Consider the following 25165-nt stretch of genomic DNA (forward strand, 5'->3'; position numbering starts at 1 on the left):
GTACACTTCCAGACACACCTAATAATAGACTCACATGTGAGGAGATGAGATAAAGTCTTATATAGGGTAAGTATATAAGGAAGTAGTAAAGACAACTTTCGACCAAACATTGTATTGGACCAATTTCGTATACATTGTAAAAAGATCCCTAAAGCCGTGTTCTGGCGTTCACCATTACACACCTACTAAGCAAACAGATATGATATGACGTTTGCGGCGCTGAATTTACATTCAGTTAGTTACCGCAATTCTTCCTTTGAACTATCCCTGGGCAAACCCTGTGGAAAGTTCAAAACCCCTGCAGAGATTGTCAAATGGATATTGCAATTCATAAACGTGATCGTTTCGGGACAGTGTTGTGCATTGCTACACCCAACCAGTCTAGACACGCACCCTCATAAGACTGTCATCATGTGTACACTGTCCAGTCTTTGAATCCTTCATCCAATAAATCAGGTGCATCTCTGCACCTGGAAAAACGTTGCTCTGGAATGTGTGCAGCTTTTTGCATTGAGTTGCAAAGCAAGTTGTCCAGCGATACTCTGTTATTCTCATCGAAGATGAGGTAATATCATTCCAGAGAGTGTTGAGAGTGGAAATAAAGTGGGAGGAGAGTGATTTGAATATCAAATAGCACTGCAGAGCAGATTTTAATCAAGGACCAAGTCAAAAAAGCATGGACTTTCCACTTGAGGTGTGTTGAATTTCAAGAGCGCTTCATGAAAGCACAAATAGGTGTCTGAGTTCTCAGCCAAAATGGCTAATAGCTGTTCAAGTGAGCACTGTCCTGGAACTGCATGGTCACATGATCTCACTATAGGGCTTATATTAACTGGATTGAGTCACTGGATGTGAGTGGGTATGAGGGAATGGCACTCCTCAGAGACGGCTCAGTTTTCTTAATGTGGACCAACATGTGTTGCTTTGAATGGCGGTTTGCTGGTGTCTCTATCAGGCTTTAATAAGAAGAATTTAATGATTATAAAGACTGGCTTGGTTGGGTAGATACTGTTAGTTCCAGCATGGCTTGAGTGCGTCACCAGCTGGAAGAGTCGAAGTCTTGCAGAGATGTTGCTGCAAGAAGGAGGGGAAGTTATTTAGATTAACGTGAATTTAAAATAAATAATCATGATGTGCTTGGATAGATCATTTATAATAAATACCGCAATATTCCATTAAGACTGGAACGCTTCAATAAACTATACCATTTTCTTATATTCTTTATTTAAAATGAAAAGCAGGATCTGGAAGGGTTTGTTATTGACTTGCATAAATCAGGCGCAATCGAATTCACTCTGGTTTAAGCCGGCCCTCTTAAGCAACCGTAGACCATTCTCACACACCCTCGGAGAGAGTGCTCAGTATGTAATTGTGGATAATACAAATTTTTTGGTGAATCAAAAACTGCCATCAGTTCTGTGCACAATATACGCTCTCAGCTGTCAGATTTAGGGCCCTATTTTAAGGATGTAAGCGAATGGTCTAAAGCGTAGGGTGCACGTGCACTTAGGACGTGTCCGAATCCACTTTTGCTAGTTTAATGACGGGAGAAATGGTCGGTGTATGGTCTAAAATACATGACGGAATTTGCAAGCGGAAATACTGATCCTCTAGCGAAGTGTACGCGTGTTGTAGAACCACCTATAGGCACATATTACTAATGTGCTCTTCACCTCTGGAAAGATGGTTGTGTATTTAAAATGGGTCATTTATGTAGAAGAAATGTGAAATTATTTTTGAATTTGGAGCTTTCTAGACTGAGAAAAGCCAGAAAATGTATTTTTGGCTTATGTGGATGAAAGACAACAACTCCCAGAATGCACTTGCTTCGCTGCCCTAGGAGGCCACGCCTACCGGTAACAGAGCGCAGTAGTTAAACAAGCCTAGGCTACTAGTGAGTCTCCGTGATGAGTCTGCCCGAAAATGTGTTTCGAGATCGCCCAAAATGTCCGGGATTCGTCTTTTGCGTTCTACAGTCGCCATTTTTTAATTATGTTTACTGTGGCGAGCGGGACGAGTGAGGGTGGCGTGATTACCGATGAGCGACACCTGTGAGACGCACCGGTCTCGTATCTCTCACGGAGGAGCGGGAATTTTCTTAGCAATGTTAAAACGCACATCAACCGATCGCTTCGTTCATGTAAACACTACATTCAGATTCACCAATGGAATGAATTCAGTTAGATTGAAACAAAAGCTGTGCATGTAAACAATGAATGGCGACTGCAGAAAGCAAAAGCTGAATCCCGGACATCGACGGCCGGACAGGTCCGGGAAAAAGAGGATGGTAACCACTACTACTCAGCTTTCTCCACAAAACAAGAGCCTGCTATAGCTTAGCTTCCAAAAAAAGATGGCTGACACTATGTGTTCATTCTGTGAGTGAGATCGCCCTCTATGGGCGGGTTAAGAACATGCGGGACAGACCTGAATACTGACTGTAGTCTTTAGCCTCTGGCCAAAAAATCCTCCGATGACGCAAATGGACGATTTTTGAGAATTTTTTCCAGACAAAAAAACACATAAGTTCAAGTTTCAAGGTTTTCTACTAATACAAAGCTTAATGCTAAATCCTGAAGTATAATAATAATAATACTGCGCCAATGACTGCAGACCAGGTTTCAGTTGGTCAATGGCGCAGTCTATTTCAGTTGCCTCAAAATAGCAACACGCCAACAATGTGCCTGAACACACTGGCCCATGGGTGAACAAATGGGCGCTCATGCATTTCCTATGTAAACAACGTGGCGCAGGACGTGAAAAATGATAACTGCGTCAGGCTGAAACTTGCTGAAAACACTTGCGTCGCACCTGGTGTGTAAGATAGGGCCCAAAGTCTTCAAGTTGATAGCAGCACTGTTATCGCAGGCATGAGAACAAACAAAGCTGGTATCTGATTTCTGTTATCTGCGCAGAAATGCACGCAAGAGATCCGATAATCAGAAGCACTCGGTACAAGGACCCCGTGAGGCCCGCCCGCGTTCACTAATGAGGACCAGACAGAAGACATAAATGATCACCTTCCGCGCAAACACTAAAAATACTGTGGAAACACAGAGGGGTTTCCCATGCATCCCGTATTTGTAAAGTGCTGCCTTCCTGACTGTAAGTGTGAGTCTATACCTGCGTCACTTTAACTTCCCTCTTGGTGGTCTGACTTGCATTCCTTCCCATGTTCAAGGTTTGTCACGAGGGTTTGTTTGTGCACTACACATTTTTATGGCTTCCCAGTTCCCATATGGGCCCCATATGTAGGTATGTGTCTCCGCCTGTATAGGCTGGTGATCTGTGTTTGTTTACCACCATCTACATGTCATTGCATGTTTTGTATCTATAGTAATCAGTAGGCAATCACGGGCGTTATAGAGGTAATGCTGTTTTTCCATCCCTATAAGTTTCAGGGAAAAAAGCTGCGGCTTCATCACAATTTCAGCACTCAGAGTTTCCCAATTTTATAGCGCCAACACCCACTTTACAACTTTTCCATGCAGCGCTCCCAACACCGCATCTCCCTGCCAGCTGTAGCGCTGCATCTTAAGAAATCAATCCATCGCGACAATCGTGAGACTAACTACTAACCGGGAACGAGAGTCCCTCATGTATTTACAGCATTCCTAAAAGCTTGGAAAGAATTCCTCAGTGGAAGAGGAATTTCCAACAAAAAACAGCTATTGTATCCATGACAGATACAATGAGGCCCTTGTGTCCTCATCTGGTGTCCGCTGAAGGATCCTTTATTAGAGCGTGTTTGTGCTAGAGCTGATCGTTTTGAATGGAAACCACGTAATGTCTGGGGTTAAAACTAGTAAAGCACACATGATCTTTTTCATTCAGCTCAGATTTAGTCATCCATCATGTGAGTAAGTGTGGATAAAGGGCACCGCATGGGCGGACTTACTGACTTAATGTCAATGGGTGACAGCTTATTTTCCCATGAGAAGCAGCAGAGATCGCATGCAGTGAAGTCAAAGGAGAGTCTCGAACCAGAGGGATGTTTGTAAATGCACACACATGCAGAGGTATTATGGTGTCAGCTTAAAGGAGTAGTTCACTTTTCAAAAAAACTTTTGCTCACCCACTTCATCCAAGATGGCCACGTCTTTCTTTCTTCAGTCGAAAAGAAATTAAGAAATTCCAGGATTTTCTCCATATAATGGACTTCAATGGGAACCAAATGGTTCACAAGGTCCAATTGAGAGTTTCAGTGCAGCTTCAGAGGGCTTTAAACGACACAGACGATGAATTTCGAGTCATGACTCGAAAAAGATTCGTTCATTTTAATGAACGAATTCGAACAGGAGAGTCATGAACAATCATCACAGAACAGAGCAATTGTGCGTATAAAACTTACACTTTTTTTATTTATTTTTTAAATGACAGATCGTTTCGCTAGATAAGACCCTTATTCATCGTCTGGAATCGTTTAAAGCTGCACTGAAACTCTCATTTGGACCTTGAACCGTTTGGTTCCCATTGAAGTCCATTATATGGAGAAAAATCCTGGAATGTTCTCATCAAAAACCTTAATTTCTTTACGACTGAAGAAAGAAAGACATGGATATCTTGGATGACATGGGGGTGAGTAAATTATCAGCAAACATTTTTTTAAAGTGAACTACTCCTTTAAAATAGATATTTTGCAGCATACAAGACAAGTCATTTTACTTGATTGAAAAATTGTTGACGTATAGTCAGAGATATTGACACGTAGCTTTAAAACTAATATGGAAAGCAGTTCAACTAATTTGGTCTCAGAATAATTTGATGAAAAATGTTTGAGTTCGTATTGGGATCTAAATATCCTTGCACAGTTTGAGACCAAGATGAGACAAACAATAGTCTTTTTACCCAAAGAACCAAAATATTTTGGAGAAATATTACAGAGACCCGTTCCTGCTCTGCTTGGCATTCCTCCCGTTCCCCTAAGTCATCGTTAGTTCCTCACATGTTCTCATGCGTTTCAATGCATTTTCCGTGTTGGCCACAGTCTTATACAGCTGCGGTTTTCTTTTATATCTCTCTTTAGACATATCCTGACCTACTCCTCCACTCCCACCCCCATCATTCCCAAAAGACTGTCCAGCTGCACTTCTTTCCATAGAAACATACACAATCACACACTTTCTATTCGTGCGTATAAGGCCAGACAGGTCACGTTGCTTTGGCGTTGTTCAAGGCTGGTGGTTGTATATCGTGAGCATGTTTGTGTGCTGCGAATGATCTTTTTGAGTTTGTTTACCTTATCTGACTGAGCGGATGTCAAGAGGGTGTATTCAGTTTATATTGCCTTTGATTGGACGCCAAATTCCCCAAGAATCCCCCTGTTCTGTGAGGCCTGTCTCGACAGATTCGGCTGCGGATGTACTGAAAACACACACTTGATGTAGAACAATGCTTGCTAAGACAGATCTTTATGAGTGTGTGTGCGTGTCTCTGCTCTGTTATCTCTCAATAGATGTGGGGAGCTCTTGATGACAGTAAAGCCACTTTGAACAAACAGCTTTAGCACCTTCTGTTTGTTTCCGTGTTTGAGCTCTGGGATCGAGTCTCTCGTCGGGCTGATGGGAATGAGATGGAGGAGATGAGGAGCTGTGAATCAGTAAACCACAATAAATTCTACACTCTTAACAATGCTGGGTGGTTTTAAGCCAAATTTGGGTCAAATATGGACAAACCCAGATGTTGGGTTAAAAATGTAATTTAAAATTTTAACCCAACTTCAACTTTTACTTTCAACTGTTATTTTTTAAATTACATTTTAACGTTAATTTTTAACATTTTTATTTTTTAAATATGGGTTTGTCCATATTTGACCCAAATTTGGGTTGAAACAACCCAGCATTGTTTAGAGTGTATATTTTAATATCTGAGAAAAGAATATGCATAGGTCAACTAAACACTAAGCTAATATAAACAAACAATGCTAAGAATATAAGATGCTACAGATAAAAGAGATGCATAACAAATGAAACCAGAAAGGGTTTTTAATATTATTTACTATTACTATTTTACTATGAATACTATTTATCTATTTATTTAACATCATAAAACAATATGCTTTTATTTATATTTTTATATATATATACTGTATATATATATATATATATATATATATATATATATATATATATATATATATATATATATATATATAGTTCAGTTTAACCCAATAAAACAATATATTTTATGTTGAAAAAAATATCTATAGATAGAAATAGAATACGATAAATATTATTATTTTTATTAAGTAATATAATATTTTTTACAATATTTACAATATTATAATATATTTAATAGTGGTATTATAATAGTGATAATATTATAGTAATAATAATTTATTTTAATATAAAGTACAATAATAATAATAATTATTATTATTGTAATATATATATATATATAATTGTAAATTATTATTGTAATTACAATAATAATAGTTATTATTGTTTTTAAATATATTTAATAGATAATAATTTAAAATATTGAATTGTAAAATTAAATGTGTCATTATAATTGTATTATTAAATATATAATAATAATTATCATTCAAATGTTTAAATATTACATTTAATTGTGGTATAATAATATAAATAATTTAATTTTGTATTGTTATATAAAATTTTGTATAATATTCAGTGTAATAATAAAATTAGTAATTATTATTGTTAATATTATTATTATTAAAAAATAATATATTTAATAGATGCTAATAATAATATTGTATTTTTATATGAAATATATAGTTACAACAATGACAAGTATTAAGTGTTATTATTATTATTATTATTATTATGTCATTTATTTAAATTGACATCTATATTTTGTCCACCGCTAATGTTCTTAATTAAGGGAGCTTTGTAAATCTTTCTGTGGATCTTCTGTTTCTGAATGCTGGAACTGTTGTGCAACAGATGCTTTTACATTAAAGTGAAATGGAAGAAATGACATTGTGTTGTGTATCTCTCTCAGGCAGGTTGCATACAAACTTCTCAAGTTGAAATGGAGAAAGAAGAACAGATACAGATGTCTGTAACCCCCACTGATGTATAAACAGGATGTTTTGACCCCAAACACAAAGGTAAGATACTTCACTGCATGAATGAAGGAGCAGGGTTTGTATTACTGTAACGCTGACGGCTAGTTCTTCCTCTCTCTTCTCCTTTCTTCAAGGTTTGACCTCATAACCTCTGTAAAGAGACGGTACCAGGCAGAGAGAGAGAGAAAGAGACAGGAGAGAGATAGACATGACATAGATGTGCACAAATACACACATTCTCTTGTTACGAATGATGTCAGTTACATGTTGTGAAAAGAATATGAATAGACATGTCCATGAGTCTGTGTACAGGCGCGTGAAGCTGTAAAGACATGTCCATATTTAGCTGTTGCTCCTATGGAGATTGTTACTAGATATGCTTTTTTTGGTTTTTGGAAAATTATGTAATCATGCTTTTCACAAACTGTTCTCCTGGATCATCCCGCCTATGAGCTTTTAGTGGAAATAGCAACAAGACACAGCCAAAGACAACAACAGCAGCCATCAAGATCATAATGAAACTAAAAATACCAGTAGGTGTCAAAAAGTGAGCTATTGCTTGCAATGCGAATTATGTAACTCAAGACAAATTGCTATAATCAATCAAAGACGGGAAATTACTGATAAAATTATGGATGATTGTCATTTTATATACATGTATATACAGCTGCTTAGTGTTCAGTTCCAGGCTTTAAATACAAATTCTGAATATGATCAACGAATTTAAAAAAGAAAATATATATATATATATTATATATATATATATATATATATATATATATATATTATATTTTACATTACAATAAACAAGCTTACAAACAAATACAGTAACGTTTTGTGTCTGTGATGTTGTAAATAAGGATAGAAATAAGGTTAGAAATAAGGATCTAACTTAACCTCTAGTGCTCTCTGCTGGCTGCAAATGGGACTTCAACAATATTTCTGAAGGGCATATATTTATGTATTGAAGGGCTGCTTAAATTTATGAGGCACAACACCAACAATTAAAAACATGAATCATGTTTAAATTCTAAGATTCTAAAAAGAGACTCAGCTTATGAATATTAACTCATTATTAAAGTTATGCAGCCTTTACTTTCTAACCTCCCTCGAACGTCGTCACGGAAACTAATTCATGTTAATATTCGACGATATTTCTATTTTTCATTCAATCTCAAGTCAGGTAATACACGAAGAGCTTATATTTGTCAGGAAAAAGGTCGACATTAATTATTAATTGCCATCCTCTTATCAGTGATCTATATAAATAATTTTAAATAATTTATAGATCAGTGGTTTCAAACCAGTCCTTCCGATTACATTCCGATACGATACTCCAATCACGTTACCTAATTCATATTCATAAATCAATCTTACTCAGTGACCAACTTCTGCCAACGTGCAACGTTACTTATTAATATTCATAAGCCAATCCCTCGCTTTTAGGATTCGCTTATTTGCCAGCTGCTCTTGCCGTTCAGCCAATCAGTTAGGCCAGCTGGAGGAACGTAACTTTACGTAATGAATATTCATAAGCAAGTCCCTCTCTCATGAGTTGTGAATTGAATTGTCCAATAGGGGGCGTTGCTCCATACAAGACGACAACTTTGTGCTGAACTTTCATCTGTCACGACAACAAACTAACAACTTTCCAACATGGAGTGAACAAATCCGCTGTAATTTACTGTAAGGATAAACCAATGGAACCAACAAATAACAACAACGAGGACCCGAAATTAACTCCAGGTACTCATAAGCTTCACTAAGAGGGCAGTTTTAATTTTTTTAAAGGACTTTGAAAAGATTTTGAGTTTTGCCCAACAGCGTACAACAAAATAAGAGTCTTTGGTTTTCTTATTCTTAGCTCGTATTATATTAGTTATTGTTCGTTTTGTTGTATTGTGTTTGATTTTACAATTAAACTTTTATGTATTATTTTGATGTTGTTTTCTAATGATCGCATGTGTGTGTCTAACAGCTGCTTTAGTGTTTACTTCAGCTGCAGGATACGATCAAGGCCTAAAATATGTTTGGGTTTAAACAAGGGGAATTTTAACTTACGTAATAATAACACATGCATATCTGATGCATTTCCCGGGGCTTTTAACTGAAGAAAGCTCGAGACCATTGAGTTGAAAGACATATTACATACATTTTTAGTGTCAGATAGATTGCACAATGGTTGTGCAAATTCTCCATTTCAAAGTAATAATGTGTTAATATAAAAGTTTTGTGTGGTCTCCAGTGTCAGAAAACATGCAAATTAAGTTTTTTCTTGAATCTACAGCCTTTTAACCATAAATATTAAGCATTGCACCTCATTAAAAGCACAAAAACAGACTATCAATGCACATGAGAAGAGGAACGTGTGTAATTCTTTAAGTTTATGGCTCAAAAGGGTCAACAAGGCTTAGTGTTTATATTTTAAAATGATGTACTGGCTCCTATGCAGTGACAACATTAATGCATACCATAATTATGATTAAGTTAAGCAAAGTGATCATAAAATTTGTAATGTTTTAAAAAAAAAAATAACAAACATTTCTGCTTGGACCTATGTAATGAATATGTGGAGATCCATATCTGTTCTGACACAAATTCACAGTCCGTATCTATACGTGCACATTTTTCATTGGCACTTTTTGTGTTTTTTCTTTTTTGTGACAGACCCAGGAGGACAGAATAAAAAGCAGTCACCAGTTGAGAGCGTGTTTGGCCGACAGCTGAGTGAACCAGGGAGGTTTGCGTACGCTGGGTTATGTGGTGTGTCACTGGGACAGCTCTTTCATGGACACGAGCAAAAGTAAAACATTTCACAACACTTTAATGTACTGTGAAAAAAGCTTGGGGTCAAATATGTTCTTTTATGCTGTATGTTTCAGTTTAGTTTAGTTCACTGTGGCTCGGCTTTTAGCTACATTCATTGGGATAGTAACTTGCACTTCACGGCTAACCTTTTTCTTACTGCCCCCTAACTTTTGAACGCTAATGTACTTCCAGCATATTGAGGTTTGGGGTTGTGACTCTTCACTGTGATGTTTTTCCCAATGCAGACGTTTCCGTGAGGCGTATCTGGAGGGTCTGGTTCAGTGGCTGAATCTCGATGAGTCGGTCATGCCGGTTATGCAAGCGTTCCTGACAGGACTCGGGTTCGAAGGCACTGACACCTTCCTGTCCATTTTGCACGCAGAGCCGCTGCTCCGAGCCGGAGCTTTACCCATCACTCATGTACGCATGTGACGTGAATACAGTATATCTGGATGATTGCATTGACATATAGATGCTTTGTTTAGTTTGTGACGGTCTCTTTTGTTACTCTGTTTTTCAGGATCTCGTGTCTTTCTCTGTCAAGGATGGTGAGCTGTTGGTTCTTATTTAGTTAGCTGTTTGTTTGTTTTTTTGCATTGGCATGCATAAAAGAAAATATTAATTAAAATGATGAATAATAAATCAATTTAATGTCCAGAAAAAATATTTTGCGTAAAGAAAATGAATCCTGGTTCATTAGCATTCATATAGTTTGCATTTTTATTTTAATTTCTAGCACAATTAAGCACATTCACATACCAATGCTTCTTATTTTAAGCTTGAATTACATTTTGTACTTTCACTACTAACGTCACACAATACAAAACATGTTAATGATCCAAAAAGTCTTTATTTTCTTTATGCAAAATATTACTCTTTTTTTTTTTTTTAAATGAAAGGATCTTTTCCTTCACATTATCTTTGAGATTAATCTCTGTTTTACTTTAATATCATTGAGATACTATTATAGTTTTTATGAATATTTTGAATAAGATTTTGTGTTTTGTTTTATTTTTAATATCATTTTACATTTCATTTGTTAACGTTAACTAACAATGAAAAATACTTCTAAAGCATTTTATTAATTTCAGTTCATGTCAATTTCAACATTTACGTTATACATATTAAAACCTAAAGTTGCATCTGTTAATCTTATTTAATAGATGTGACCTTACACAAACCGTATTTTGTATTAACTAACATTGACAAAGATTTATTTCTCATTGTTAGTTAATGCATCATTTACCATTAACTATTGGTAATTTTGTTGTGTTTTTGTCTTTTTTTTATTGTTTATATAGTTTTAATTCATTTTTATTGTTTATTACCTAAATTAAAATGTGAAATTGCCTTTATTTATTTGAACGTTTATTTTATTCCGAATAAAGAAAATGGTTCTTTTTAAGTTTTTAGTTTTAGTTTTAATAATAACAGCCTGATCTGTTACTCTTGTTTCGTGTGTAATGAGCATTTGTTAATTTCTTGTGATGTAGGACATTACGATGCCAGGGCTCGTGTTCTGATCCGACATGTCAGCTGTCTCCTGCGTGTGACCCAACAGCAGCTGGAGGATTTTGAAGAGACCCTCGGAGAGAAATTGAGAGAGGCAGAAGAGGAGAGCGAGTGAGTGAAACGTCCTCCGATCATCAGCTGCTGCCCCTTTATGGGCTTTTTGCGAGCTTATCCTCATGTCTCTGAGAAACACACACTGATTTCATTGTTGGATGGATTATTTACAAGAGATTATTTTCTAAAAATCCCACCTGGACCTTCTGCAGATGCAAAGCCAATGCAGAAACATTTTGACACAATCAATATTATTGTTAAATGAAATACTTTTGACGTGGGGAACGAGCTTTGCATATATTTGCTGATTTCTGTCTTTTAATGTGTTCTCTCCTGCAAGACACGAGATGTGAGCTATCAGATGTTATGTTTTTGCAGTCAAGGTTTTTCCTTTCAGTACGGCGCTTTCATTTTAGTCTTGGTCTTTCATAGAATTTTTCTCCCAATGAGCAAGGCCTCTGAGTTTACAGCGACTCCGGGGAGCGTATTATGAATCAAATTGACTTTCTCTCAACAGAGAAGAGTCTTCAAGACGGCAGAAGAAAGAGAGAGGTCGTAAATTGCGCCGGTATCTGCTCATCGGACTTGCCACTGTGGGTGGAGGGACAGTAATCGGTGAGTCTAAACGCCACAGGACGTTTGTTTTAATCTACACTGGTCTTGCCGAGGTGATTCGGTCTCTATAATGTCACTGGAAAGTTCATGAAAAACATGCATAAAGAAAATAATCATACAACATTTCTGATTAAAAATCACAATAAATTTATCAAAAGTGACAAAGACATTTATAATGTAACCAAAGATTTCTGTTTCAAATAAATGCTGTTCTTTTGAAATTTATATTCATCAAATAATCCAGAAAAAATGCATCATTTCTACAAACATATTAAGCAGCAAAAATGTATTTCATTTTCAACGAACCATTATTAATAACTGAGCACCAATAATAATCATCAAATCATCATATTTATTTAATTTATATATATTATTCATACAAATATATATTCACAAACTTTCTTTACTGTAATTTATGCAGAGGTTTTATTTGTGAGTTTTTATTTAATTTCTTTAATTATTTATTTAAAAATATAATACAAATTAAAGTGTTAAATTAATATGAATTCAATTCAATAATTATAAATGATTTATGAAAAATTAGTCACAATACAAATAATAAAAAAACATGATTTATGTTTTGGTTATTATGATAATTTGAGTGGAAATGTGCTTAATTTTCATTTTCATATATTATTATTTTTAAAATAAATGGAATAATTAAAAAATATATATATTATTTTTTAATGAAAATATGATTTTATTATTAAATTATGATTTAATTATTAAATTAATTATCATTATTTATCTCTTAGTTCTGTCTCTTAATTGAATAATTGAAAATATATATTTTATTATTTTTAAAATAAAAATATTATTAAATTAAAGAATTATCATTATTTATCTTTTAGTTCTGTCTCTTAATTGAATAATTAAAAAATATATTATTGTTTAAAAATGAAAATATGATTTAATTATTAAATTAAAGAATTGTCATTATTTATCTCTTGGTTCTGTCTTTTAAGTGAATAATTAAATATATATATATATATATATATATATATATATATATATATATATATATATATATATATATATATATATATATTTTTTTTTTTATTTTTTTTAAACAAAAATATAATTTAATTATTAAGTAAAGAATTGTCATTATTTATCTCTTGGTTCTGTCACTTAATTGATGGGTGAAAGTCCAGGACTGATTTCATGAGATTCACCCACTGATATGAGATGTGTTTCCCTTGTCTGGGCTGAATGATCATGTGTGTGTGTGTCGTGTGTTGATCAGGTGTCACAGGAGGGTTGGCGGCTCCTCTGGTGGCTGCCGGGGCAGGAGCTGTGCTGGGAGCGGGTGGAGCCGCTGTTCTGGGATCTGCCACGGGCATCGCCATCATGGCCTCGTTGTTTGGAGCCGCGGGGGCCGGGTTAACAGGTGTTTTACAGAATATAATAGAAACTGTAGTAGAAAATGTATTGCTATTTTTCTGACTCTAAAATAGCTGATATATACACTAAAACTATGACCACAAATCAGATGTACTGTATACACTATACTGTTTATCTAATGTGTGATCATCATTTTAGTGTATATGTAAATGTATATTGTGCTCAGTTGAAGTGTTGCTTGGCAACCATACAGTGTACAGTTAGGCTAATTATATTAAGAGCCAGTTAGCACTCTTAGTATGAATAGGAACCAATCTTTGGTTCCTTAGATGTTACCCTGGTCACATTTTTTGACCACATACACATACACACACGCACACACCATACAGTACCAGTACAAAGTCACATGTGCAATGAAGTTGGTCTGGAGATCAATGGAGTATGATGGAAATAAACTGAACCCTTGGTTTAACTGCAAATACGACTTGGACTTTCATGAATAAAACAAGTTTTAAAACTTTAACAAGTTTTTGAAAGTTTAAAAGTAAAACAATTACTCAACCCTGAGATAGCACCTCAGGGGTTAAAGTTTGGGCTTGGCCTCTACAATGCTCATAATAATAATATTAATAGTAATTAATAAAAATTAAGCAGCAATTTGTAAAACAAATCGTCCTCCATCCTTTATCATTACTCAAAGTAGTAAGAACTTCAGACATTCTGCATTAATAGACAGTTTTGGGTAATAGTGGCCCACGGATGTTTAGCAGAAGTATTTCAGTAAGATCGTAATAACGTGAGTTAGTCGGTTAGCCGGAGACCTACACAATATAATGAATATAATGATCTCAATGAAGATCATAGGCGGGCATAATGCAAAATGTGTTGTCCAGTGACGTGTAGTCAAAACAAAGTGGGATTCGATTACCTGACGATTCGTTTAGGTGGTTCAGAGGTGATTCTTTCTTTTGAAAGACAATAACTTTATTTATCGTGCACTTTCGGCTTTAAAACTTTGTTTACATCGTTTACAAACGGCTGTATTACACACGGCATAAAGGGGAATATTCGAAAAGCATTGTAGGGGCACTTCAATTACTAGGCTTTGTTCGAGGATTGGTATGTGAGAAGATCAAATGGCACACTGAATAGAGTTAGATTCGTATAGAGTTTTATATAATCTTGCTTTGAAGACGAGCACATTGTCCGCTGCCTTTCAAAATGAACTGAGCTCAAGGTTGTTATTGATTGGTATTTCTTCAAAAGTTGTTTGTGTGTGTGTGTGTCTCACTTTATCTCTATTTGCAGATCAAGTTTTCTAAATTTTTAGTTTAAATCTCTTATAACATGAAGATACCACAAGGTATATTTACTCATTTTTGCTTTACTCATCAGGCTATAAAATGAACAAGCGTGTCGGCGCTATACAGGAGTTTGAGTTTCTTCCGATGAGTTCTGGAAAGCATCTGCATCTGACTATAGCCGTGACAGGCTGGTTATGCGGCGGCAAATACAGTGAGTGCTCAAATTAACCATCATATCACCATCAAAAAAGCATTTTTTCAGTTAATATTATTACTACATTACTTTATATTTTATTCATTACTTTATATTAGCTTTTGTATTTTATTTCTAAAATATACAGTTTTAAAGTCTCTTGTGTTAGTACTTCAACATGCTCTGAATATATGTGGCGTTTATTATTTATTAAAGGGGTTGTATGATTGTTTTTTGGGTGTACTTGAATAGGTTAACATGCTTCAAAAAAACATTATTTTCCACATAATGTACATTATTGAAGCTCTTCTATTCCCAGTCTGTCTAAAACGCACTGATTTCTACTAAACCCCTCCTACCGAAAAAGCTCAGAGTGCTCTCATTGGCCAGCTGAGCTAGTGCATTGTGATTGGCCAAACACCTCAGGCGTGTCAGAAATGTAACGCCCCTTAAAGGTGCAGTGTGTGATTTCTAGTGGTGAGGTTGCGAATTGCAACCAACAGAAGTTACGGTGGCCGGCAACAAGAGATGATGTCGTCATCTGAGACAGCAGAGAGTAGCCAGTTAAGCAATAAGGTTTCTTTACAAAGATAGAAGTAAGAAATTATGTTTACTCTATTATTCAGTAAAACGAAATGTTATTGCGAATATTGTTGTTACTTTTTTGTCTTTGTGTCAGTGTTTAATTCGCTGACTAAAAGCATCATATGACCCCTTTAATATAAAAAGCCAGAAATAGCCATGAAATATTGTTCACACTAAGGTTTAGTTTTGACTGGCCATCATAGGTTCGTTCCAGGCTCCCTGGTCCAGTCTTGGAGCGTGTGGCGAGCAGTACTGTCTGAAATGGGAGTCGCGTTATTTATTGGAACTGGGCTCTATTCTGGACTCATTATGGGACGGGCTTGTTAGTGTCTTTGCCCAGGAGGCCCTCAAATACACAGTGCTCTCAGGTATGTCTGCTTTACTATACCAATGCTGTTAAGCTATAAAAAGGACGTACTCTATGGTTTGAGGAAAAAAAGAAAGTCATTTGTAATTTATCTCACCTTATCTATGTGAGTATTGAACTGTGCAGTTATATTAATTCACTTAAGTCTGATCTGAATTGATCTGGACCATCTTTCACAGTCGTCCTGGCAGGAATGTGTCTAATACAGAGGAAGATTGCCCAGCAAAATTGCTCAAAAATTTGCTCTGTCGCCTTAATAGTCGAATTGAGATTTCTCTGTGTGTGTGTGTGTGTTATGAATGACAATCCAATGCCAGAATTTATATTGTTTGGTTGAGTGGCCATTGCATTTCTCACATATACTTTCATACACACTCTTCAGTCTTTTGGCTGTGGATTTTATTTTGCAATTTTATTATTATTATTCAAATGCTTATATATATATATATATATATATATAGAATACCTCCAAATTGCTCCATTTAATTGTAGTATATATGATTTGTCACACACATTGTTGTACGGTGTCCAGAATAACCACATTGCTGATTGTCTTGTTCATGCTCAGGGATAGTAACCGCTCTGACATGGCCTGCCTCTCTGCTGGCTGTGGCCAGTGTGATCGACAACCCCTGGGGAGTGTGTCTGAGTCGCTCAGCGGAAGTGGGGAAACACCTCGCACAGGTGCTCCGGAGCCGACAGCAGGTCAGAGTTCAGAAAATGAGTCCTTCTAGATTCTGCATTAGTATTTGATCTTTTCAGTTCAGCAAAACTTGTAATGACTAATTCAATTATGTCAATTAGTTAATTATGATAGACAGCCATTTAGACAGATTTAGAAATGCACTTACAGTACAGTTTGCCCTATTGACTTCTATTGTAACTGCATGACATGCCAAGTTTTAGTAAGATGTGTAAAATCATAAAAATGAAATGTTCATGGCAGGATGCTCAAAAACACAGTGACATATTGTGCAACATCCAAAGACGTTTGTGTGAATGTATGTAGGTGAAGAATTGATGCTTTAAAGTGGATCAGTCTTCATTTATTATTTAAAGTCCCCCTGTAATCAATAATTTAATCCCTTAAGACTCATCTTTGATCACCAAAATGACATATTTAAAAGTTTCCTTGAAAAGAAAAATTATTCATGCCTTAGAATGTAACTCGACACCCTTGCCTTATATAGAATATGAGGTTCAATGAATATGCAAATGAGCCCCGCCTCCACTCACTCACACCAGCTCAGAGATCCACTACACGTTGAACTGATTGGTAGTTTGTGACATCGAAAACACCAGTGGTTTCAAACCGCAAATTTAAGACTGTGTTTGGTTCACTGCAGTTTTAAGAAGAAAATACTGTTGACTTAATATGAAAGCATATTAAAAACACCACATTTAAACAATATTAAAAGCTTGATTTAATAATTAACCCTGCAAATCCTGACTTATGAAATAAGTCTGAAAAATTAAACCCTTAGACAAAAGTGTTTTTTGTTGAATATCATATTTGATTGGCTTTTATGATTCATATAGTATGATAAAGGAGAACATGGATCTAATAATCGAGGAAGAGAAACAACTAAATTTGATCAAAAATATGCAATTTGATGCAGTTGCTTATATTTATTGGGCATGGGCATATAAGTACATTTAAATTCTGATAGCTTTTAATGTTAATCTTTATAACATTATGTTGTAGCAGACTACTTACATTAATTGCATATAAATTTTGGTCACTATATCTCCCAATAATAAGTTTTAGTATTTAAATGATTATTTTTATGACCAAAGCTCTGCAAAAACATATAATGCAATGTAATATGAAGGACAGATTTCAACATTTCTCAAAAGCCTGATGAATCATATTTGATACTCGAATTATAACATGTTCTAAAAAAATTGATGTATGGATAATCACTTTAATGTTGAAACGATTTAAGTTATTTTTATGTTTACTTTGCAAAAACACTCGTTTATCATGCTTTTTTAGGCCTTCTACATATATAAAGTATAAACTGTCAATCAGATTACAGAATGCATGTAATACAGTAGATTGAGTGCAACAGGTTTTTCAGCAAAGTTTTGTTCATGTTGATGATTAGGCCTGAGAAATGTACATATCAAATATGATCGATATATCCTGCTAGGAATGTTAAATTTATAGGATAAACCTGGCCTATTCTTTTCAAATGTGTTTAATTATCTTCCTTTTTCATCTTTGTGCAGGGAAAGCGCCCTGTCAATCTAATTGGCTTTAGCCTTGGAGCTCGTGTCATATACTTCTGCCTAGAGGAGCTCGCTAATGATCAAGGTAGGCTTTCTATTCTTTGTACAGAGCGGGTGAGAGGTGACCGTACATCCTTTTGTCTTTAAGACCTTGCTTTTGAAGAAGTGTTGATTTGAGAGAGCTGAACGTGGACAAATTTCCTGCAAGCCAGACTGAGTCATTTTCTCTTCATCAGCCTAATGAAAGATGAAATCGGAGAGGTGTGAGGCTGTAAATGAAAATCTGTTCGCATGGAGCCGGTTGAAAGATATTCTGTCTCTTATTATCGGGCAGGTAGTGAAGGTGTGGTGGAAGATGTGGTGCTCCTGGGGGCCCCCGTGGACGGCTCCGAGAAAGCATGGAAGAGACTCTCCAGGGTAGTGGCGGGGAAGATTGTTAATGGATATTGCAGGTAAGACACTATTAGAGTTACTTCTAAGATTGATTGATTGTCCTGATTGAATTTAAAGGGATACTTCACCTCTGGAAAGATGAATGTGTATTTAAAATGGGTCATTTATGTAGAAGAAATGTGAAATTATTTTTGAATTTGGAGCTTTCTAGACTGAGAAAAGCCTGAAAATGTATTTTTGGCTTATGTGGATGAAAGACAACAACTCCCAGAATGCACTTTCTTCGCTGCCCTAGGAGGCCACGCCTACCGGTAACAGAGCGCAGTCGTTAAACAACAAGTCTAGGCTACTAGTGAGTCTCCGTGACGAGTCTGCCTGAAGATGTGTTTCGAGATCGCCCAAAATGTCCGGGATTCGGCTTTTGCGTTCTACAGTCGCCATTCATCATGTTTACTGTGGCGAGCGGGACGAGTGAGGGCCGTGGGAGAACGGCGCGAGGCCGGTGGTGTGATTACTGACTGTAGTCTTCAGTCTTTAGCCTCTGGACAAAAAAAATCCTCCAATGACGCAAAATTAGGATTTTTGAGGATTTTTTTTCCAGACAAAAAATATGTAAATCTCTCGTCAAATCACGGTGATTCGAAAATACTACTGGTTTTCTCCTAATACAAAGCTTAATGCTAAAATGTTTTTAAAATAATATTATAATTTAAAAGAACTGTTCTCTGTTTGAACATATTTTAAAATTTAATTTATTCCTGTGATGCAAAGTCATCATTACTCCAGTCTTCAGTGTCACATGATCCTTCAGAAATCATTCAAGAAACATTTCTTTAATATTATCAATATTGAAAACAGTTTTGCTGCTTCATTTTTTGAAACAGTAAACAATGATAAATTTTTTTTTAGGGTTTTTTGATGAATGGAAAGTTCAAAAGAACAGCATTTATTTAAAATATAAATATTTTGTAACATGTATTTACTGTCACGTTTGATTAATTCAGCAAGGATGCATTAAATGTAACTATTATTCTTTGTTTATTTAAATATTAATTAATCTTGCTGACCCCAACATTTGAACAGTAGTGTTTGCTCAATATCATTCTGCAAGTTCATTATGCCAGATGTTCTGCTTCTGACATTAGTTCAGATGGGAATAAAATTACCACAGTCTTCATCAATGCAAGATGTCAAACTTGTCAACTAGTGCCTCTAAATGCTGAAATCATGCTAGGCAAACAGAAAAGTGCTAAAGGTAACTTTTTAGATTATTACACATGTTTAATTATGAATTAGATGGAGTAATGGGTAATTAATTTACAAATCAAATTGAAATTAGTATTGAACAAATTACAGTCATTTCAGGCCACACATGAATAATTAGATTTGACACTTTATTTATGTAATAAAAAGTAACAATATCTCAATGTTGACTCCAAACCAATTTAGAGATTGCGATTTTAATGTTTTAACCACATTTATTTATTTGTGTCATTATTGGTTTAGAGGGGATTGGCTTCTTGGATTCCTGTATAGAAGTTCATCTGTCCAGCTGTCTGTTGCTGGGCTCCAGCCAATCAATTCGCAAGACCGCAAAATAATCAATGTGGACCTGTCTTCAGTGGTAAGCAAATGCGTGTGTGCATTGAGGATTGCATCCCAGATATTTGTTTTAAAGGGTTGATGAACTGAGAAATCAAATAAATTTTCCTTGAGCTTTTGACATCTAAGAGGTCATCATATTATAAGAATATCCTGTAAGTTTCAGAACTGAAAACGTCCTTGTTAGTCCAATAAAAGCTTTTCAGCAAACGACTCGTTTTTCAAAGTGGGGAACTATGATGTCAAAGAGGATAAAACACCACCCCCGCAGAAGAAGATCAACGCCTACTTCAACACGGCCAGTTTAGCCCCGCCCAGCGATTCGCGCATTACACGCATAGCTAAATAACATAGAATAGATGCCTACCTCGTGATGACAATCAGGATTGAGATACCGAGCAATACAGAATATTGTGCAGCGCCTGGTTGTGGAAGAAGACAGTCGCTGCATAAGCTTCCTCTGGATTCCAATAGGACTGCATGGATAAACTTTATTTTTAATGACGTTTCAACATTGTCTGTCTGTTCGCTTCATTTCACTGAGGATTGTTTTGTAAAACCGATTAAGATTAAAGAACAGTGCTGTGCCGTATATATTGGATCTGATGGGAATGGCGCAACACACGGACTCTAACATGTATGGGCAAATCGTTACGATTGCCATTTTACAACATTGGACGTTTTCAAAACAATTTCCCCCACGTGGACCGACAAGTGAGTTGAAACTCATTATTATATGCAAAACTGTTATCCACTCACAGCAGTGGGCGTTTACTTCCAAGTCTTCAGTGCGAGACGCCCATAAAAACCGAGCGTTTTTGAGCTAGGCTCAAAACTAGGGTAGAAAATAGCCTATTAATTATTCATTTTGATGTTTTTGAATGTAAAAACCAAGCGAACGTCATAAAATGACCTCAGACAACAATATAATAAAGTTCATGACCCCTTTAAATGTTCTTGGTGTCTGTGAGTTGCATTTAGATTCACATTGAATTCACTGGCATACATTAGCATAGAGTCAAAGTTTAATTTCCTTCAGATGGCTTCAAACCTTAACCAACTGAAAGGTGTTTTTTATATAGACAAAAGTGATTTAATGCTTTTTGCATTAAATACCCCCTTACATGAATAGAAAGGGCATTGTTAAATTGTCAGCCGCAAAAGACTACAATTACTGTAATTACTGTGGCAGGAAGTTCCTCGTTGATATTCAAGTGGAGTCCTTAAATCCAGGGCTGTTACCTCATAAAAAAAAGACTCAATGTGTCATTTTATGCAGTGCACAAATGTAAAAAGATAGACATTTCAAATTTTCAACTTAAAATGATCCATTCATAACAATCCCTTCTAAGTTACACAGAGCAACAGAAAGTCTGTACATCTCGACAGAGGTCGTCAGGTCCGCCATCCGTGTGATGTATTGTAGACAAAGGACTGAATCTGAGATATTCCTCATCTCGCAGAGACAGAATACAGGTTGCATCACATCGGCCTTAAGCCAGGACAAAAAAAGACATGCTATGGCATCTTTGTGAAAGAAGTTATTCATGAAAAAGAAAATGATACAGCTTAGATAAATTGGCAGAAGATATTGGTTTTGCGACTGCAATGCGAGGCATGTGAAGAATTGCACCTTCATTCGGCATGTGAAGAACTGTTTATGAGCAATTAAATTAGCTTCGTTTCCTGAAATAAATACCAGTGCTTGTAATGCAGCGCTAGAATAGTGTTACAGTTTTCAGGACTAATTTAGGCTTATTAGAAACACTTTAATCTTTACATAAAAACTCAGCAGATGTTACATAATGTCAAGGCAGGTGTAGTTAAATAAATAAATTAAATAGACCAGTTCAGTATGCAAATATTGCAATGGTGGAAATTAGTCAATGGGAGATCATCAAAATAAAGTCTTAAAGGAGTAGTTCACTTTCAAAAAAAATACTTTTGCTGATTATTTACTCACCCCCATGTCATCCAAGATATCCATGTCTTTCTTTCTTCAGTCGAAAAGAAATTAAGGTTTTTGATGAAAACATTCCAGGATTTTTCTCCATATAGTGGACTTCAATGGGAACCAAATGATTCAAGGTCCAAAAGACACTTTCTGTACAAACTGTTCAAAGGACTTTAAACGATTCCAAACAATGAATAAGGGTCTTATCAAGCGAAACGATCGCTCATTTAAAAAACAAAAACAATGTTATAGTTTTATAAGCTCAAATGCTAGCCTTGTTCTGTGATGCGCATTCGTGACTCTCCTGTTCAAACCTGTTCATCAAAATGAACAAATCTTTTCCAGAGTCAACTCGCTCATTCCGTCCGTTGAATGAACCAAATGACACAAAAAACGTTTCGTTCATTTTGATAAATGAGTTCGGACAGGAGGGTCACAGAACCCATTTGAGCTTATAAAACTTAAACTTTTTTTTTTTTAAATGAGCGATCGTTTCGCTTGATAAGACCCTTATTCATCGTCTGGAATCGTTTAAAGCCCTTTGAACATTTTGCAGTTTGCACTGAAACTCTAATTTGGACCTTGAACCGTTTGGTTCCCATTGAAGTGCATTATATGGAGAAAAATCCTGGAATGTTTTCATCAAAAACCTTAATTTCTTTTCGACTGAAGAAAGAATGACATGGATATCTTGGATGACCTGGGGATGAGTAAATTATCAGCAAAAGTTTTTTTTAAAAGTGAACTACTCCTTTAAATATCATAAAAGTATGAAAAGTAAAAAGTTCATAAGAAAAAAAAAGATAGCACACCTAAGAATCAAATGATTAGTGTTTTTTTATATGTGTTAAATTTGAGATATTTTCCAATGTCAATCAGTTAAAGTTAAAAACATGACTACCCACTGAATTGACTGTACATTGTATTCCCCTTTTTACTCAAATACGGCATTTACTTACTGGTCTAAATCAAAAGATTCAACCCCTGAGTCTCTATATGTTGTTTCTGGCTTTTTTTTTCCAAGTCTGAGGGAGTTTATTTAACCTGGCATAAAATAAAACTCAAATTTGACCGTTTGGAACAGTAATAGCATACATTGTGTGATGCAAGGTATCATGCACACCTGAGTTATGCGCCAAAGTGGGAATTTTTTTTTTTCCTGAAAAGTTATATAGCAACACTAAAATTAAAATGAGGCTATTAATATAGTAATGCAGTGCAAGCACTGTAAAAATGTATTTTTGACTTGCTTTTAAAATATCGACTATGTTCTGTCCAACTTTTAGGTAAAAGGACACCTGGACTACATGCGTCAGATGGACACCATCCTAGTAGCAGTGGGGGTTCCTACTAGGGAAGAGGCTGGAGCCATGAGTAGCAAATTACAGCTTGTTCATTTATCTCATAAAACAGACACTCCAGAATCAGCTGGTCAGAGCAGAGTCAAAGGAGACATTTCAAACAAAGATATATTAGATGTCCCATCATCAAGTGTAGATCAATACGAGAGGAAGGACTCTGAGAATGGCTGGGATATCCCTGATATATCCGATTTACTGGATTCCGTCAGTGAATGTGATGGCATCCTTGAATCCTGTCAAGGTAATGCTCATTCACAGTGTGCTCTTGAAGGTGAGAACCATGTTGAACCATCTCAGGACCAAAGCAAAATAGACAATGAAAGTAACACAGACTTTGAGTGCACATCATGGGACTGGGACGACACGAACTGGACTGCTGAACACACAAACACAACCTACCAATCGCAGACTGGTGCACAGAACAAATTAACCAACGGCAAACCTGATTGTTCTGAGCCAAGATGACATTTCCAACGTTCGCTCACAGAATTTGAGTCGGTCTAGATGGTAAATCTCGCTCCATGGAGTCACATTTGCTGCTACTGCTACCAAAATGAGGGTTGGGGGCTCAAATTAACACGGTGTTTTAATATCGTGAGACTTTTAGCAGAAGAAGGGTTACCATCTAGACACCACCCAGAATATAAAATAGCAATATAAGCTTGAACCTTGGCTTTTTGCAAGTCTGGAATTGCCTAAAAATCTCATTAAGTTATTACTGGATATCATCTGTAATTATTTTCAACCCTTCTGAATGTGATTTGTGATAAACTGCTATGTGAAAACTGTCAGTATTCTGTGTATACCATTTGCCCCCTTCATTAGAAGTGGTTTGTTGTTTAATTAAGATGTGAATTACAGCTCCACAGACAACCCACTTGACATTGTGTGAGGTATTAGTGAGATTTCTTTCGCTCTCGTCTGCTTTATCCATCTGTTGTTTTGGTTGTTATGGTAATGAATGAAGCGGGATGCGTGTTGAGACCGTACTAAATGTACAATCTCTGTGATCTGCTTTAAGGAACGATGCAGCCTCCCAGTTGATGCACGACTAACCCATTAACACATATCCCATTGATTTTTGTAGCACATTTTCACACAAACGTATATGCACTCGCACACTGCCTGAAGTCACACATCTTACAACCCACAGTATATATTGCATTTTTTTTTTTGTAGTCTCAGTCGGTGTATCAATCGTCCAGCGCATCAATCTGGTTGGGCAGCAGCAGAGGCAGGTCGATCCCGGCGTGTTCAGCGTCGAGAAGGTTAACGGCGTCCGTGGCCGTCGCCGGTAGTTGAGGCGGGTCAGACACGAGGGAGGGGGGTTCGGTGGGCAGTTGCGGTTCTCCTGAGTTGCGCAGAGAAAGGGAAAGTGGCAGGGATGGCCTACGAGGGGCTTGAGATGAAGAACAGCAGGGTAGAAGCCGTGCCAAAGCCCTCTTGAAATCCCTCATGAACATTGGATATATAATTGGGTTCATGGTGCTGTTGCAGTAGCCCAACCAGGTGATGGCGTCGAAGAAGGAAGGAGGTATGCACTCGCACACTGCCTGAATGTACAGAATAAAAGGTCTTAGATCACAACGTGAATACAGAATGTGGTTGAGACTCAATACCAAAGTGGTGGAAAAGGTCAAAGATGTCTAGTTCATTGGGATGAAGAAAGTGAGAGTAAGAGACAAAGATGGAGTGCTATTCACACACCATATTGTGTGTGAAGGAGGGCTGGAGACAGGCTTGCCCAGAAGCTCAAAATCTGAGCAAAGTGAGGGACACAGATGGGGGGACATGATCATGACGATTTG

The 25165-nt window shown here is 36.3% G+C and overlaps 2 protein-coding genes across 3 annotated transcripts in view; one reads left to right on the forward strand and one right to left on the reverse strand.

Moving 5' to 3' along the window:
* On the forward strand, window positions 1-24241 carry tmco4 (transmembrane and coiled-coil domains 4). 2 transcript variants are annotated; one of them, XM_089124430.1, is made up of 15 exons: window positions 1-66; window positions 6967-7075; window positions 9701-9836; window positions 10087-10261; window positions 10362-10389; window positions 11335-11464; window positions 11925-12022; window positions 13269-13412; window positions 14762-14881; window positions 15652-15816; window positions 16384-16520; window positions 18048-18132; window positions 18382-18499; window positions 19947-20064; window positions 23283-24241. In XM_089124430.1, the coding sequence occupies exons 4-15, from the start codon at window positions 10148-10150 to the stop codon at window positions 23820-23822; spliced, it is 1797 nt and encodes a 598-aa protein (XP_088980556.1). In that variant the 5' UTR covers window positions 1-66; window positions 6967-7075; window positions 9701-9836; window positions 10087-10147; the 3' UTR covers window positions 23823-24241. The 2 variants fall into 2 exon arrangements, with proteins under 2 accessions (XP_088980556.1, XP_039507559.2); XM_039651625.2 differs by lacking the exons at window positions 1-66; window positions 6967-7075 and adding an exon at window positions 8612-8779.
* The window catches only part of htr6 (5-hydroxytryptamine (serotonin) receptor 6), a 5671-nt gene continuing 3877 nt past the window's right edge, over window positions 23372-25165 (reverse strand). The window contains exon 3 of the mRNA XM_039651627.2: window positions 23372-24910. Coding sequence (XP_039507561.2) covers window positions 24551-24910 — 360 coding nt within the window. The 3' untranslated portion in view covers window positions 23372-24550. The remainder of the gene's footprint in view (window positions 24911-25165) is intronic.

Source organism: Pimephales promelas, chromosome 20 (assembly GCF_988280905.1).
Source record: "Pimephales promelas chromosome 20, fPimPro1.hap1.1, whole genome shotgun sequence".
Classification (NCBI taxonomy): domain Eukaryota; kingdom Metazoa; phylum Chordata; class Actinopteri; order Cypriniformes; family Leuciscidae; genus Pimephales; species Pimephales promelas.